The sequence below is a fragment of the Notolepis coatsorum genome (assembly GCF_963971535.1).
Source record: "Notolepis coatsorum genome assembly, chromosome: 17".
NCBI lineage: Eukaryota > Metazoa > Chordata > Actinopteri > Aulopiformes > Paralepididae > Notolepis > Notolepis coatsorum.
The window spans coordinates 15,089,754-15,107,736 of record NC_140181.1 but is presented as its reverse complement, the minus strand read 5'-3'; the positions used below and the strand labels follow the sequence as shown (position 1 = coordinate 15,107,736).

The 17,983-nt window shown below is 48.7% G+C and overlaps 1 protein-coding gene across 2 annotated transcripts in view; it reads left to right on the top strand.

Moving 5' to 3' along the window:
* Positions 1–17,983, top strand: part of hipk1a (homeodomain interacting protein kinase 1a) — a 37,885-nt gene continuing 19,902 nt past the window's right edge. Inside the window, exons 1-11 of one of the 2 annotated variants that reach the window (XM_084334130.1) lie at positions 1–306; positions 2,211–3,136; positions 3,873–4,246; positions 6,387–6,510; positions 7,905–8,024; positions 9,204–9,290; positions 11,736–11,917; positions 12,691–12,844; positions 13,491–13,680; positions 15,581–15,702; positions 16,614–16,727. In XM_084334130.1, the coding sequence (XP_084190256.1) occupies positions 264–306; positions 2,211–3,136; positions 3,873–4,246; positions 6,387–6,510; positions 7,905–8,024; positions 9,204–9,290; positions 11,736–11,917; positions 12,691–12,844; positions 13,491–13,680; positions 15,581–15,702; positions 16,614–16,727 (2,436 nt within the window). In that variant the 5' untranslated portion in view covers positions 1–263. The remainder of the gene's footprint in view (positions 307–2,210; positions 3,137–3,872; positions 4,247–6,386; positions 6,511–7,904; positions 8,025–9,203; positions 9,291–11,735; positions 11,918–12,690; positions 12,845–13,490; positions 13,681–15,580; positions 15,703–16,613; positions 16,728–17,983) is intronic. The other variant, XM_084334131.1, reaches the window with a different exon arrangement.

Here is a 17,983-nt window from a genome sequence, read left to right as displayed (position 1 = left end):
CTCGTCCACATCACAGCGGTGCAGCATTTTAATGGAATCTGATTTCTCGGTTGACATGATCGTGCGCATTTTGCACAGTATGTTGTTAGTCGGGTCGCTGCACGGGATGTCGTTTCAGATAGGTAGATAGCTGAACACACAAAGGCTTTAATAATAACGTCGAGCCCGACCGACCAGTCGCACAGCTAGTAGCAACAGCTCAGCTGATCTGCAGCGAAGAAGCCGCAACAAGACAGGAGCTGAACGATGAGGCCTTAGAATAGATGGCATCATATCGCCGACAGCACATCCGAGCATCAAACACAGGTATTGTCTGATTGATTGATTGAAAACGTTATTAACAGATTGCAGAATGGGTACAGTACAGTACAGCTCAATATACACACAATTGTTAAGGGGATGCAGACCAGAGAAAGACTTTCGTCTTGTTTACATCAGGGTCCCCCATTTTCAATTCATCAGGACATATATGACATACAGATAGACAGTACTGCTACATCTATACATTTATGACATACCAGATTTGCAAATACAGTACTGTTTGTGATACAAAAAGAGTCCAGAAAAGAGAGTATATATACATTTGACGTAGAAACTGTACATTGGAGGTGGTTGGGTGGGGGTGGGGTGGGGGGGTTGGGTAGGAGGGGTGGGTGGGTGGGCGACACTGTACAACTGTACAAGCAACACTGTACATTGGAATATTGACAACCATACTTGGTCATTTACTGTACATTGGAGGTGGTTGGGGTGGGGGGGGGGGACTGTACAACTGTACAAGCAACACTGTACATTGGAATATTGACAACCATACTTGGTCATTTACTGTACATTGGAGGGGGTTGGGTTAGGACATTTACATGGGCCAGTTTCGAATTGCAGTCTCCCGTAGGTGCTCTTTGAGAGCGGTTTTGAAAGTGGCTATAGTGATTCACATTCCATTTACAGCTTTGGGCCGGGCGTTCCACACTGATGTGGCATAATGATCAGAACTCTTCTGATCTGTCATCACGTCGTCCGGTGTTCGATACACAGCCTGGACCGTTCATCGATACTACATTCATTGGCTCATTATTATCGGTGACCGGCTGCAATTATTATTACACCCGACCGCAAATAGATTTCCATAGCTGACATATTATTAGCATGTTATTATTATTATTATTATGCTGTTAATACTACAACTCTGTACATATACATCTGATTAGCACTATATTATACTCAGTAGTACTCATTACTAGGGGTGGGACGATACATCGATCCAGATCGATACATCGATGTAATTATCAACGATCGAATCGGATCGATGCGATGTAATAAGATCGATTCATATCGATACTCTTATTTTGAAAATCCTGTGGCGAGTCTCATAACTGATTGTGTTAAATGGGCATATGATATCATCTCATATCGATCGCAGGCACCTGAATCTAATCGTATCGTATTGTATCGTGAGAGACTTTGTGATATCGGCAAATATCGTATCGTTGTCCAAAGAATCGATATCGTATCGTATCATGATGAAACTGGTGATTCCCACCCCTACTCATTACGGCACGGTGGTGTAGTGGTTAACACTGTCGCCTCACAGCAAGAAGGTCCAGGGTTCGATTCCCGCTTGGGGACCAGGTTTCCATGATGCCAGGTATACACCCAGGTGGGGTATCTCCCAGGCCTTTCTGTGTGGAGTTTGCATGTTCTCCCCGTGCTCGCAAGGGTTTCCCCCCCAATAAGATAAACCCAATGGAAAAACATGCACAACAACAGATCGCTAACGCTGTGGCGTCCTTGACGAAGATGGGCAGGAGCACTTGGATTGGTCCCCTGGCACGGCTCACGTTGACGCCTGTCTGCTCCCGGCTGCCCTTGGGGGGGAAGGACGACGGGATGGGTTAATCGCAGAGACAAATCGCATCTGCGATCCTAAAGAGACAATGCATGCGTGTGTGTTCCGGTGTGTGTGCTAAACTAACCGCTGTGTGTACCACTAAAACATTGAGTGTCGTTGCATGCCGAATAAAGACCTCTGCTCTCTGCTCTGCTATTATATATTTTATACCCAGTTGAATCACGTGTACACTGTATATTACTGTTGCACTTTACTGTTACATTTGCACTCCGGTTGGATGCTAAAACATATTTAGTTGTACTGTACTTGATGACAATACATTCTAATCTACTCTTGTATACACTCTGCCCCTCCCTGCCAGACATGGCCTCCCAGCCCCAGGTGTTCTCCTCCCCCTCCGTGTCCTCCAGCGCCGCCTACTCGCGCTCCAAGAAGCTCAAGATCGAGATCCCTCCCTGGGACTCGTCCAGCCACCTGCAGGGCGACAACAATGGTTACTACCACCATCAGAGCCCTCACCACCAGGGCTCCGGATCCTCCCCCACAGGCTCCACCTTCAACTCCATGTACAACAATAACAACAACAACAACCACAACCACCACCACCAGCACCAGGTCCTCCACCCACAGACGGCGGGGGGCCCCCGGGGGGGGGAGCAAACGGTGGTCCGGGCGGCGGACAGCACGGGCAGCCTCCGCGGACCGCCCTCCTCCTCGTCCACCTCGTCCTCCAGCCGTCGCAACGCCGTCAACAAGGACGTGGAGTCGTCCTCCGCGCGGCCGCCGTGCGGCGACCTGTACCACCACCACAGCAGCAGCAAGCCGTACGGCGGCCTGAAGAGGAAGGGCGACGAGGGGGTGGACGGCCTGATGAAGAGGAAGAGCGAGGAGGTGGACAGCAGCGACAGCGTCCAGATCCTGGAGGAGCTCTCGGCCCCCGTGGTCCCCAACAACAACAACAACAACCACCGCGTGGCGGGTGGGGGCGGCGGAGGAGGAGGAGGGGGGGCCGGAGGAGGAGGAGGGGGGGGCACCGCCACGGCCCAGTCCTCCATGGCCCACTCCACCTCCACGGCCAAGAGCAGCAACTCGCACAGCGAGGGCGACTACCAGCTGGTGCAGCACGAGATCCTGTGCTCGGTGGCCAACACCTACGAGGTGCTGGAGTTCCTGGGCCGCGGCACCTTCGGCCAGGTGGCCAAGTGCTGGAAGCGCGGCACCAACGAGATCGTGGCCATTAAGATCCTGAAGAACCATCCGTCGTACGCCCGGCAGGGTCAGATTGAGGTGAGTGTTGTGTTGTGTGTGTCGTGGGATAAACTAGCTCACGAATGCTATTAGTTTATTAGGGGCGGTGGTGGTCGGGTGGCGTACTAGCGGAGATTGCGCTCGTCGTCACCAATGCAAGAGGCGGCTGCGGTCTTGTCGACTCCTCCCGGAGTCAGCGTTGCCCTGCTGCGGCTGCTTGGGCCGGTCGTCATACTAACTCGTTTGGCTGAGTTAGCGGGGAGGGGAGTCGTGGGTGGTAATCTCTCTGGCGTTGTGGACAGCGACGCCTACAGGTCAGGTCTGGGGGTCTGCTCAGCGAAAGGCAGGAAGTGGTGAAGGCAGCGTGACCTCTCCCACGCGTTACGCTTCACCAGTGAGAGTCCTCGCTGCCAGGTGAAAAGAGAGCCACTGGCACCGGTGTCGATATCTCTGTATAGAAAACACTTTTTTATGATAATCAAATAAAGAGCTATTTTCCAAAACGCATAATTTTTCTTTACTTTTGTAACTTATTTTCAGAAATGACTGATATTTTGAAACTATTTGAGGCCAAAACGTGTAAAAAAAAAAAAAAAAAGATTAAAATATATATATATTTTTTCTTTGTACATCGTCCCATATCAGCCCTATCTTGATATCGGACCGATACCGATGTGTAAAAAAAAAACGGCCATATCGGCCGATATATCGCGCATCACTACATTTACCATTTTATCGTACCATCCTCTCTCCTCCTCCTCCTCCTCCCCTCCAGGTGAGCATCCTCAGCCGGCTGAGCACGGAGAACGCCGACGAGTTCAACTTCGTGCGCTCCTACGAGTGCTTCCAGCACAAGAACCACACCTGCCTGGTGTTCGAGATGCTGGAGCAGAACCTGTACGACTTCCTGAAGCACAGCAAGTTCAGCCCGCTGCTGCTGAAGTCCATCCGGCCGGTGCTGCAGCAGGTGGCCACGGCGCTCATGAAGCTCAAGAGCCTGGGCCTGATCCACGCCGACCTGAAGCCCGAGAACATCATGCTGGTGGACCCGCTCCGGCAGCCGTACCGCGTCAAGGTCATCGACTTCGGCTCCGCCAGCCACGTGTCCAAGGCTGTGTGCTCCACCTACCTGCAGTCACGCTACTACAGGTGAGTCTGCGGCGCCACCTATACCTGCAGTCACGCTACTACAGGTGAGTCTGCTCCACCTATACCTGCAGTCACGCTACTACAGGTGAGTCGTCTGCGGCGCCACCTATACCTGCAGTCACGCTACTACAGGTGAGTCTGCGCCACCTACCTGCAGTCACGCTACTACAGGTGAGTCTGCGGCGCCACCTATACCTGCAGTCACGCTACTACAGGTGGGTCTGCTCCACCTATACCTGCAGTCACGCTACTACAGGTGAGTCGTCTGCGGCGCCACCTATACCTGCAGTCACGCTACTACAGGTGAGTCGTCTGCGGCGCCACCTATACCTGCAGTCACGCTACTACAGGTGAGTCGTCTGCGGCGCCACCTATACCTGCAGTCACGCTACTACAGGTGAGTCGTCTGCGGCGCCACCTATACCTGCAGTCACGCTACTACAGGTGGGTCTGCTCCACCTATACCTGCAGTCACGCTACTACAGGTGGGTCTGCTCCACCTATACCTGCAGTCACGCTACTACAGGTGAGTCTGCTCCACCTATACCTGCAGTCACACTACTACAGGTGAGTCGTCTGCGGCGCCACCTATACCTGCAGTCACGCTACTACAGGTGAGTCGTCTGCGGCGCCACCTATACCTGCAGTCACGCTACTACAGGTGAGTGCTCCACCTACCTGCAGTCACGCTACGGCACGGTGGTGTAGTGGTTAACACTGTCGCCTCACAGCAAGAAGGTCCAGGGTTCGATTCCCGCTTGGGGACCAGGTTTCCATGATGCCAGTTACCCAGGTGGGGTATCTCCCAGGCCTTTCTGTGTGGAGTTTGCATGTTCTCCCCGTGCTCGCAAGGGTTTCCCCCCCGATAAGATAAACCCAATGGAAAAACATGCACAACAACAAGATCGCTAACGCTGTGGCGTCCTTGACAAAGACGGACAGGAGCACTTGGATTGGTCCCCTGGCGCGGCTCACGTTGACGCCTGTCTGCTCCCGGCTGCCCTTAGTTGGGGGGGAAGGACGACGGGATGGGTTAATCGCAGATACGAATTGCATGCATGCATCGCATGTGTGCCAATTGATGACCTCGGAGCAGGTCCTAAATTATTATTATACAGGTGAGTCGTCTGCGGCGCCACCTATACCTGCAGTCACGCTACTACAGGTGAGTCGTCTGCGGCGCCACCTATACCTGCAGTCACGCTACTACAGGTGAGTCGTCTGCGGCGCCACCTATACCTGCAGTCACGCTACTACAGGTGAGTCGTCTGCGGCGCCACCTATACCTGCAGTCACGCTACTACAGGTGAGTCGTCTGCGGCGCCACCTATACCTGCAGTCACGCTACTACAGGTGAGTCTGCGGCGCCACCTATACCTGCAGTCACGCTACTACAGGTGAGTCGGCTGCGGCGCCACCTATACCTGCAGTCACGCTACTACAGGTGAGTCGTCTGCGGCGCCACCTATACCTGCAGTCACGCTACTACAGGTGAGTCGTCTGCGGCGCCACCTATACCTGCAGTCACGCTACTACAGGTGAGTCTGCGGCGCCACCTATACCTGCAGTCACGCTACTACAGGTGAGTCGTCTGCGGCGCCACCTATACCTGCAGTCACGCTACTACAGGTGAGTCGTCTGCGGCGCCACCTATACCTGCAGTCACGCTACTACAGGTGAGTCGTCTGCGGCGCCACCTATACCTGCAGTCACGCTACTACAGGTGAGTCGTCTGCGGCGCCACCTATACCTGCAGTCACGCTACTACAGGTGAGTCTGCGGCGCCACCTATACCTGCAGTCACGCTACTACAGGTGAGTCGGCTGCGGCGCCACCTATACCTGCAGTCACGCTACTACAGGTGAGTTGTCTGCGGCGCCACCTATACCTGCAGTCACGCTACTACAGGTGAGTCTGCTCCACCTACAGATTCCTGCTTCAGAGATTCCAGTGATGGACTTGGTGTTCCTTCATGTTGACTAACACAGCGCGAGGCCCGGACGCACAGTCCTTTAGTAAGAAGGCAGAAGCAGAGCCAGGAACATTCTCAGCAGAGCAGGGTTTTCAAGATAACATTTCTCTAAAAACGACGTCCCCGTCTGTGATTATGTCTAATGGCTCAATTTCACCTGTTTCGCAGAGCGCCAGAGATCATCCTGGGCCTTCCCTTCTGTGAAGCCATCGACATGTGGTCCCTGGGCTGCGTGATCGCCGAGCTGTTCCTGGGATGGCCCCTCTACCCCGGGGCCTCGGAGTACGATCAGGTCAGTCTTAACGCTGTGGTCCTCCAAACTCTTTTTACTTTGTGGCCCCCTTAAAACAAAGACAGAGGGACACCTGCCGCTATTTTGCAAGCCTCCCAGTTTGGTCAAGCTTAGACAGAATGGTGGACTAATGATTACAATTTTCTCTGGCTGTTTAACACTTTGGTCGCCAGGCTTATATTCAGAATAAACCATCCCACGCCAGCTCTATTTGTCTATGGAGAAGTTCCCCTTCTTTGCAGGGCTATAACTTTTTAAATTGTATTGCTAAATTGACATTACTATGGCCCATTCAACATCAAGTATCTATTGTTCAGGGTGTAGCAACGTTATACTTTTTCATTCACATATTCATACTAAAATATGGTCTAAAGTATAAATATGTTTTTATCGTTTTCTGCAGCTTTCTCCAGAACGTGATTTATAGCCCTAAATGCATTATATTGATGATTGTATACAGTTTGATAGCAATCGGCGCGAGATAAAACATTTCAAATGGACGTGCTTCTAGAAGTTACTACTTATCATCTGATGTTGACCGGATGGGGGGGGGGGGGGGTAGTTTATAATTCCGTGGCCAACGTTAGATGATTCATCTAGTGTGGGTGATATGATCATCGGAGCAGTTTATATCGAACACGTTAAAAAATAATGCTGAATCTTACCGTAGCTTCCTCGTAGCGTTGGGTGATGAGCGTGGAGCAGAAATATTCCTATTATGGGATGTAGAAATATGCGATCCATCTCCAGGTTGTATAATAGTATATACGTCCAAATCATGTTGTTTATCGAGTTATTGGTAACGGATTGCTATCCATTGTGTCTAGCTCGAGTCCTGGGACTATTAGCGAGTGATCGGACCGAATTGGAATGAGCACCAGCTTCCGTTTCCTGTTTCCGGTTTGAGCGATCCGCCGATCGGCCACCAGATGGCGCTCTTGAACCGTTGGAGAGTTGAGAGGGGATCAACAGTAGATCTCAAGTCTCCGGGGGAGAAATATGATTGCGATCACAGATTTTTGAAATATTGATATCAAAGACGTGGTACGGCGTCTTTGGCAGAATGAGCATGGCGGGGAATGACGTGGTAAGGCGTTTTTGGCGACCATAGTGTTAACTTGATTCATAATTGGGCGGTGGACTTCAAATACGTGTTATTTCACAAGAAGAAAACACTGGTCTAAGTAGTAAGACTTAAAACAGTAAGACTTCACACATACAGTACTTGCAGTTTTTTTTAAAGGAGCATTTGGTCGATTTCCAACCTCGTAAATCGCATTGTGCTTTTGTGATAATCGGACATAAAATGTGTAAACAATGTAATCAACTCTGAATATAATGTAATATACATGTATGTACAACAGCTGACACGTGACGTCCTCGTCTCTCTTCAGATTCGCTACATCTCCCAGACGCAGGGACTTCCTGCCGAGTATCTGCTGAGCGCAGGAACCAAGACCGGCCGCTTCTTCAACAGAGGCCCCGACTCAAGCTACCCTCTCTGGAGACTCAAGGTACCTGCTTCTACACCCCGATTACACCCCGATTACACCCTGGTTACACCCTGATTACACCATGATTACACCCCGGTTACACCCTGATTACACCCCGATTACACCCCGATTACACCCCGGTTACACCCTGATTACACCCCGATTACACCCCGATTACACCTTGATTACACTCTGGTTACACCCTGATTACACTCTGGTTACACCCCGATTACACCTTGATTACACCCCGATTACACCCCGGTTACACCCTGATTACACCCCGATTACACCCCGATTACACCTTGATTACACTCTGGTTACACCCTGATTACACTCTGGTTACACCCCGATTACACCTTGATTACACCCCGATTACACCCCGGTTACACCCTGATTACACTCTGGTTACACCCCGATTACACCTTGATTACACCCCGATTACACCCCGGTTACACCCCGGTTACACCCTGGTTACACTCTGGTTACACCCTGATTTACACCCTGATTTACACCCTGATTACACCCTGGTTACACCCTGATTACACCCCGATTTACACCTCGATTACACTCTGATTTACACCCTGGTTACACCCTGGTTACACCCTGGTTACACCCTGATTACACCCTGATTACACCCTGATTACACCCTGGTTACACCCTGATTACACCCCGATTTACACCTCGATTACACTCTGATTTACACCCTGATTACACCCTGATTTACACCTCGATTACACTCTGATTTACACCCTGGTTACACCCTGGTTACACCCTGGTTACACCCTGGTTACACCCTGATTACACCCTGATTACACCCTGATTACACCCTGGTTACACCCTGATTACACCCCGATTTACACCTCGATTACACTCTGATTTACACCCTGATTACACCCTGATTTACACCTCGATTACACTCTTGATTTACACCCTGATTTACACCCTGATTTACACCCTGATTACACTCTGATTTACACCCTGATTTACACCCAGATTTACACCTCGATTACACCCTGATTACACTCTGATTTACACCCTGATTTACACCCCGATTTACACCTCGATTACACCCTGATTTACACCTCGATTGCACCCTGATTTACACCTCGATTGCACCTCGATTGCACCCTAATTTAAACCCTGATTACACCCTGATTTAAACCCTGATTACACCCTGGGCTTGTCGTTGTGTGTCTGCAGACGCCCACGGAGCACGAAGGGGAGATGGGGATCAAATCAAAGGAGGCGAGAAAATACATCTTCAACTGTCTGGATGATATGATGCAGGTGAGATGTTCACTCAGCATTGTCTGAATACACCTGCATATAACCCATATAACTCTGTATGTTAGCATGTAGAATAATGCTGTATATATATATATATATATTATATATGGCTATATACATATAATCCTTTTTACATATCTGTAGATACTATATCTATATCTTACTAGTTACGCTGCTGGCCAGCATGACTTTACTACCATAGTGTCTTTATACCTGTACATATTAATACTACAACTCTCTACATACATCTGATTAGCTAGTAGTACTAATTTAGTATATTTTATACCCTGTTTAATCACCTGTACATTGTATATTACTATTGCACTTTACTGTTACATTTGCACTCTTGTTGGATGCCAAACTTATTTTTGTTGTGTACTGTACTTGTGCTGTATGATGACTGTACAATACATTTGAATCTAATCTAATCTTGTGTTAACTGAAAAAGACTCAACACTGTATCGACTCCTAATATTTGTCTTACTTTATTACATTAAAGGTCTAGAGACTGATACAGAGTTTTTTTCAATTAACACAGATTCACTTTTTCGACTCAGCACCTGGAAAAGAGGTGTGTGTGTGTGTGTACTTTGACTACTCTGATTCAAATCAAGCGAGATATGGTGAGCAGCGCTGGTGTTATAGAGATATGGTGAGCAGCTCTGGTGTTATAGAGATATGGTGAGCAGCTCTGGTGTTATAGAGATACGGTGAGCAGCTCAGGTGTTATAGAGATATGGTGAGCAGCTCTGGTGTTATAGAGATACGGTGAGCAGCTCTGGTGTTATAGAGATACGGTGAGCAGCTCTGGTGTTATAGAGATATGGTGAGCAGCTCTGGTGTTATAGAGATATGGTGAGCAGCTCTGGTGTTATAGAGATACGGTGAGCAGCTCTGGTGTTATAGAGATATGGTGAGCAGCTCTGGTGTTATAGAGATATGGTGAGCAGCTCTGGTGTTATAGAGATATGGTGAGCGGCTCTGGTGTTATAGAGATATGGTGAGCAGCTCTGGTGTTATAGAGATATGGTGAGCAGCTCTGGTGTTATAGAGATATGGTGAGCAGCTCTGGTATTATAGAGATACGGTGAGCAGCTCTGGTGTTATAGAGATATGGTGAGCAGCTCTGGTGTTATAGAGATATGGTGAGCAGCTCTGGTGTTATAGAGATACGGTGAGCAGCTCTGGTGTTATAGAGATATGGTGAGCAGCTCTGGTGTTATAGAGATACGGTGAGCAGCTCTGGTATTATAGAGATACGGTGAGCAGCTCTGGTGTTATAGAGATATGGTGAGCAGTTCTGGTGTTATAGGGAGTAGATGACAATTTTAATAGGTCAAATAAGGAGGGGTCGGACCAAGGAGGGTTTTGTAAACGAGTGTAAGCCAATGAATTACATAATTATAGATGTATTTATGTATAATTCTATGGTTTATCACCATAAAATTAGCATACAACAAAAAAAGAAGGCAAACAACACAACAACCTGAGAAGGTTAGCTCTGTTCAGGAAACTGGTCCGGGGTAAATATGTAAGGGATAATGTATAGCTATAGCTACGAGGTCATTGTCGCAAAATAATTGACCGACACAGAGTTCTGGAACACCGAGGCGCAGCCGGTCATTGCGACATACATACATTATCCTGCTTAGTTATTACATGGCTATCTTACTAACAATATACCTAATTCATTTTACACCATCGACAAGACGAGATCAAATGCAGACGCAGTTGTTCTGTGTTGCTCCTCTGTCATCGCCGGCAGACGGCAGGTGTGTGGACTGATTGCACCTGATGTAGTGCAGCTGTGCATAATGCTGAGCTTAGCTTTCGTGACTGTCTGCGATCAAAATGCTTGATTGTGATTGGTCAATAAATAGTGCTCTGTTGCCCCTAACAGCGGCCATTATTGCGCGTTGCCCATGACAGCGGTCAGTTATCGAGAAATAATTGACCGCTGTCAGGGGCAACCGAGCGCTATTGACTAATCACAATCAAGCATTTTTGGCGAATGTTAAAACGCCATGTAATAATAATTAGGGATGCTCGATATTGGCTTTTTTACCTATACCGATATTGTCCAACTCTTAATTTCCGATACCGATATCAACCGATATCAACCGATACTAATAATTTCAGGTAATTAACATTACATATCTCTTGTTGTGGAATTAACACAACATTATACATACTTTTGACAATAAATAAAATCAGAATTTGTTCTTACTTGCTTGCCTGGGTAAATAAAGGTTCTAGAAATGTAAAAAATAAAATAAAAATAAAACGTATTTTTTTGAAAACCGATACCGATATTTTCCGATATCACATTTTAATGCCGATATCGGCCGATAATATTGGACATCCCTAATAATAATGTATATATGTAATATATGTGCCGATTAGAAAACGGGCTAACGTTCGACCGGTCCTTTGATCTCCGTCCAGGTGAACATGACCAGTCTGGACGGGACGGACGTCCTGGCAGAGAAGGCCGACCGGCGGGAGTTCATCGACCTGCTGAAGAAGATGTTGACGCTGGACGCAGACAAACGCATCACGCCGATGAAGACCCTCAACCACCCCTTCGTCACCATGACGCACCTGCTGCACTTCCCCCACAGCTCCCAGTAAGTACTGTACCCCCCCCCCCCCCCCCCCACAGCTGCCAGTAGCGTGAACACTTTCGGCAACCAACATGCCCTTCCGCGTTTCTCTGATTGGCCGAGCGCGGCTCCCCCTTAAGCTCCAGGAGAGAGGAGAGAGGCTGAAAACCTGCAGTTCTTGCCCGACTGATGGGAGCCGAATCCCGGATCCGATTTTTCTGATGAATACCCCCAAAACATGGAGGTCCCGAACGCATGGAAGTATTGATTGCGCCGTCACGAATCATTAAAAAAGATACCGTTAACTGGAATATGTTGTGCCTTTACACATATGTTGGATTATGTAATTGGTTTGTCATGACAAACTAATAAAAAAATCGCGATTTACCTGGTGGCTACAACAACACACAGTGACTACATGCATCATTGTTTACAATGAACGGTGGGGCTAATCTAAAGGACTGGACACGGACGCGTTAAACTAACCTAAAGTTAGTTGTTCACCAACAATCTACAGACACAAACAAACACGGAACCGGACTGTTATATTCAATTAATTGATTGCTGTTTAATGCGTCCGTGTCCAGTCCTTTAGATTAGCCCCACCGTTCATTGTAAACAATGATGCATGTAGTCACTGTGTGTTGTTCTCGATTTCTGTACAGAAAGCCATCCTTTTGGCGCAGCAGCTTAGACGCAAGTTTCTCAGTATGAAATTTAATAAAGGTAAATCTTTCGCCGTTCCTTCTTCAACTGTAACTAACGACGTGTACTTTGTCTGTTTGTCTTTTCTTTAGTGTGAAATCCTGCTTCCAAAACATGGACATATGCAAACGCAGATGCAGCGCCTTTGAGAACGGGAAGAATCTGTTTGCTAGTAACAACCCCCCCCCCAGCGCCGCGACCAACCTCACTGTCACCTTCAGTAGCCAGCTCAACCAGCACAACCAGGTGAGACGCCTCCCCCCTCTCTCTCTCTCTCTCTCTCTCTCTCTCTCTCTCTCTCTCTCTCTCTCTCTCGCTATCTCACTCTCTCACTCTATATATATATATATTAGGGATGTTCGATATTGGCTTTTTTACCGATATTGTCCAACTCTTAATTTCTGATACCGATATCAACCGATACCGATATATCCATCCCTCCCCCCTCTCCCTCCCTTTCTCTCTCCCCTTTCTCTCCTCTTGTCATCATGCTTTGAGTTGTTTTAGTTTGTATCGGTAGTAAAGCATCAAGCATTGTGTCTTGCATTGTCTCTCCCTTCATGGATTTATTCATGGCAGCAGCCAACCACAATGACTAAATGTACAGTAAATGTAAACCCTGGTGAATCATGTGCCGTGCTGAGAGGGGCGACAGTGGCTTGGGCGGTAGCGCGGTTGTCTGGTAATCCGGAGGTTCCCTCCTTGAGCAAGACACTTAACCCCTAACTGCTCCCGATGAGCAGGTCGGCACCTTGCATGGTCGCCTCCGCCGTCGGTGTGTGAGTGAATGGGTCAAAATGTGAGGAACAAATTGTAAAGCGGGTTGGATAAAAGCTGTTATATAAATGCACCATTTACCATTCATGTCTGTATGTTACGTTTGTCCATCCAGATGTCTTCTTCAGGTGGACAGTCCTTGTCCCTGAGCAGTAATGTCCCCCTGTTGAACTACCAGCCCGGCCTGTACCAGCAGGCCACCATCAACATCCCCGGCCTCGCCCAGCAGACCAGACCCGCCCAGCTGTGCGCCCAGGCCGAGCCCTTCCAGCAGACCCTCATCGTCTGCCCGCCTACCATCCAGGGTGAGCTGTTCAGGGCTGCTACTGGGCTAACTACAGGGCTAACTACAGGGCTAACTACAGGGCTAACTACAGGGTCTAACTACAGGGCTAACTACAGGGCTGCTACAGGGCTAACTACAGGGCTAACTACAGGGCTGCTACAGGGCTAACTACAGGGCTAACTACAGGGCTAACTACAGGGCTAACTACAGGGCTGCTACAGGGCTAACTACAGGGCTAACTACAGGGCTAACTACAGGGCTAACTACAGGGCTGCTACAGGGCTAACTACAGGGCTAACTACAGGGCTGCTACAGGGCTAACTACAGGGCTAACTACAGGGCTGCTACAGGGCTAACTACAGGGCTAACTACAGGGCTAACTACAGGGCTAACTACAGGGCTGCTACAGGGCTAACTACAGGGCTAACTACAGGGCTAACTACAGGGCTGCTACAGGGCTAACTACAGGGCTAACTACAGGGCTAACTACAGGGCTGCTACAGGGCTAACTACAGGGCTAACTACAGGGCTGCTACAGGGCTAACTACAGGGTCTAACTACAGGGCTAACTACAGGGCTGCTACAGGGCTAACTACAGGGTCTAACTACAGGGCTAACTACAGGGCTGCTACAGGGCTAACTACAGGGCTAACTACAGGGCTAACTACAGGGCTAACTACAGGGCTAACTACAGGGCTAACTACAGGGCTAACTACAGGGCTAACTACAGGGTTAACTACAGAGCTGCTACAGGGTTAACTACAGGGCTAACTACAGGGCTAACTACATGGCTAACTACAGGGCTAACTACAGGGCTAACTACAGGGTTAACTACAGGGCTGCTACAGGGCTAACTACAGGGCTAACTACAGGGCTAACTACAGGGCTAACTACAGAGCTGCTACAGGGCTAACTACAGGGCTAACTACAGGGCTAACTACAGGGCTGCTACAGGGCTAACTACAGGGCTAACTACAGGGCTGCTACAGGGTTAACTACAGGGCTAACTACAGGGCTGCTACAGGGCTAACTACAGGGCTAACTACAGGGCTAACTACAGGGCTGCTACAGGGCTAACTACAGGGCTAACTACAGGGCTAACTACAGGGCTACTACAGGGCTAACTACAGGGCTAACTACAGGGCTAACTACAGGGCTAACTACAGGGCTAACTACAGGGCTGCTACAGGGCTAACTACAGGGCTAACTACAGGGCTAACTACAGGGCTAACTACAGGGCTAACTACAGGGCTGCTACAGGGCTAACTACAGGGCTAACTACAGGGCTAACTACAGGGCTGCTACAGGGCTAACTACAGGGCTAACTACAGGGCTAACTACAGGGCTGCTACAGGGCTAACTACAGGGCTAACTACAGGGCTAACTACAGGGCTGCTACAGGGCTAACTACAGGGCTAACTACAGGGCTGCTACAGAGCTAACTACAGGGCTAACTACAGGGCTGCTACAGGGCTAACTACAGGGCTAACTACAGGGCTAACTACAGGGCTAACTACAGGGCTAACTACAGGGCTACTACAGGGCTAACTACAGGGCTAACTACAGGGCTGCTACCTATGGGCTCTGAGACGTCAGGTTGATAGGAGCTGAATGTTTAGAACGCCCATTTAAGATAAGATAAGATATTCCTTTATTGATCCCCTTGGGGAAATGCAGGGTGTCATGGCAGCATGGAGGAGGGGGGAGGGAAGGTACAGGTATGGGCAGGGTAATACTAAAAAGACATGTATAATATATATAATTAACTATAAAAACACGAGAAAAAGAAACGGTGTAAACAAAAGGTGCAGATGAGATTCTGTACCCTAACTGGCATGATAAATACGTGATTGAGGAAGGATATAGATATATTTGTACATAAACTCCATGATCAACTCTGTCCATCGTGTCCTAACCAGGTCTTCAGACGTCCGGCAAGCACACCGGGTACCCGCTGAGGATGGACAACCCTGTGCCCATTGTCCCTCAGAACCCGCCCGCCACCCAACCCCTCCACATCCAGCCTGGCATGCTGACACAGGTGAGTCCCTGGCCTGCTGGCGTTCCCTCCCTCCTCCCTGTGTGTTCCGTCCTCCTCCTCCCTGTAACTCGTATTGAAACCCGAGCAGAAGCCTCCCTCTCTCTCTCTCTCTCTCTCTCAGCAGGACGGTGCTTGTACCTGTCGTGTTGTTGACTGGAAAACGTCTGAATATATCCGCTGTGGCCTCTGTTTCCGTAGAACACATAACATCCACCGCCACACCTGGGGCGTTAACCTCACGTTGACCCCCGCCCTCTCTCTCTCTCGTCCTCTCGAGGGGTGTTCCGACACGGCCTCTCTCTCTCTCTCTCTCTCTCTCTCTCTCCGTGTACCTACCTGTTATCTAACTCCTACGCTTCTTCCTTCAACGTCCTAGATTTGTGCAACTCCGGCTCAACGTGGTCCGTAAAACATTACAAACGCCAGGGGCCCCTGAGTATCTCTGGGAGTGTTTTTTAGGATGAATAGGGACGTATATGTGCATCACAACACGAGAGCCAGTATTGAGGACTTGTACCTGCCCCGGTTTTCAACCAACATGGGTAAATGCTCCTTTAAAAGTCCAGTGGAGCTTTGAACCGGAACAAACTTCCCTTCTCACCATTAATACCATCGGCAGTCGCTATCTTTTTAAGAAACATTTATAAATCGGGCTTTTAGAAAACGTTGCAGTATAGAATTTTGTATTTTTATCTCGGGTAGCTATATTTATTTATGTAACGCAAATTGTTCTTAAGATGATTTCCACGTTTGTACCTGTGTCTATTCTCTGTGATACTGTATGTCATGTTTGTGCCAGACCCCAACGACCACAGTGGAAACAAGCCTCTGACTTTATTGTGTTTTATCCTGTATTGTCACAATCGTCTTAATAAATAACATGAAATAAAAAAAAAAAAAAAACTCCCTAGGCCTCCTTCAACCCCCTGATGGTAGCCAGCCTGCAGGCCCCCATGCTGGGCATGCCTCCCCTGGGCAGCGGGGGCAGAAGGCCTGGTTTGCTGGATCACAATGCCGCTCTGCTGGTAAAGAAAAGCCCCCACCGACCGACTGCTGCCCCGGCGGTTCTCTCGTCGCTCTTCTACATCCATTCCCTTCCTTCCCCCTCGCTCTCCCTCCTTCCTCCCCCCGCTCTCCTTCTTTCTCTCCGGACACATTCCAGGGATGCGCAGCAGAGCATGATGGGAGCATGTTGTGCTACTTTTACTGCTCCAGTTTGCGCTTCTGCCTGCGGCTTGCGTTTCCCTTTTCCCCGCTGCGTCCGAAGAGGAGTGTGTTTGAAGAGGGAAGCAGACGACCTAAACGTACAGTCTTATTAGTGTATCGTGTTACACCACCGGGTCTTAAACGGTGTCTTAACAGGGATGCACCGATACTGGTGTTGGATATCAGTCGGACACCAGGCTAAAAACAGGGTATTGGCATCATGGAGAGACTGTCCCCAGTACTGAAACCCAATAACGAGAAACGTATAACATTTACAAGAGAAGTCGCCCATTCTCAGTCCTTGCCCCACAGTGGTGGAATGAACTACCCACCCCGGTTAGGACAGCAGCCGAAACACGTCCCTTTCGCCGTCGACTAAAGACACACTTCTTCAACCATTATCTGAAATAAAATTTAAAAAAATCGAACCTTACTGTCATGCACTTGTCCTAATAAACTAACCGACACTGTAGCACGCAACACTTTGATGAACATTGTTACTCAGCTGATAGAGTTGTGCCCTTCTTCCTGATGACCAGTCGTACAGAACTTCGCTAAGTCGCTTTGGATAAAAGCGTCGGCTAAATGTAAATATAAAATGCTAAAATGCTTGATTCGCTGCAACACATAGACTCATCATGTTAGATCTCTCTAATGGAGAAATATATATTATACATCTCATTATACATTCTCGCCCAATGATCCCAAACTGAAAGCGATGGATCATATCGGTATTTGGTATCGTATCGGCAGATGCTGAAAGTTTAGTCCTCTGAATCGGTATCGGTAGTGAGAAAGTGCTATCGGTGTGTCCCTGGTGTTCATAGTTTGTTCCTCAGTCTCTAGCGTTCATAGTTTGTTCCTCAGTCTCCAGGGTTCATAGTTTGTTGTTCACATGTTCAAGTGCTGCACCAGCGAGCGTTAGTGGGATCATATCTCATGAATGTAGTGAAAGATTGATCGATAGAGGGTGCTGGGTGAAGTGCAGGGTGCTGGGTGAAGTGAGTCACACCTCATGTGACCACCGGTACACCCGGGCACGTGTAGTCTTTTACCAACAAACTTGCATTTTTCC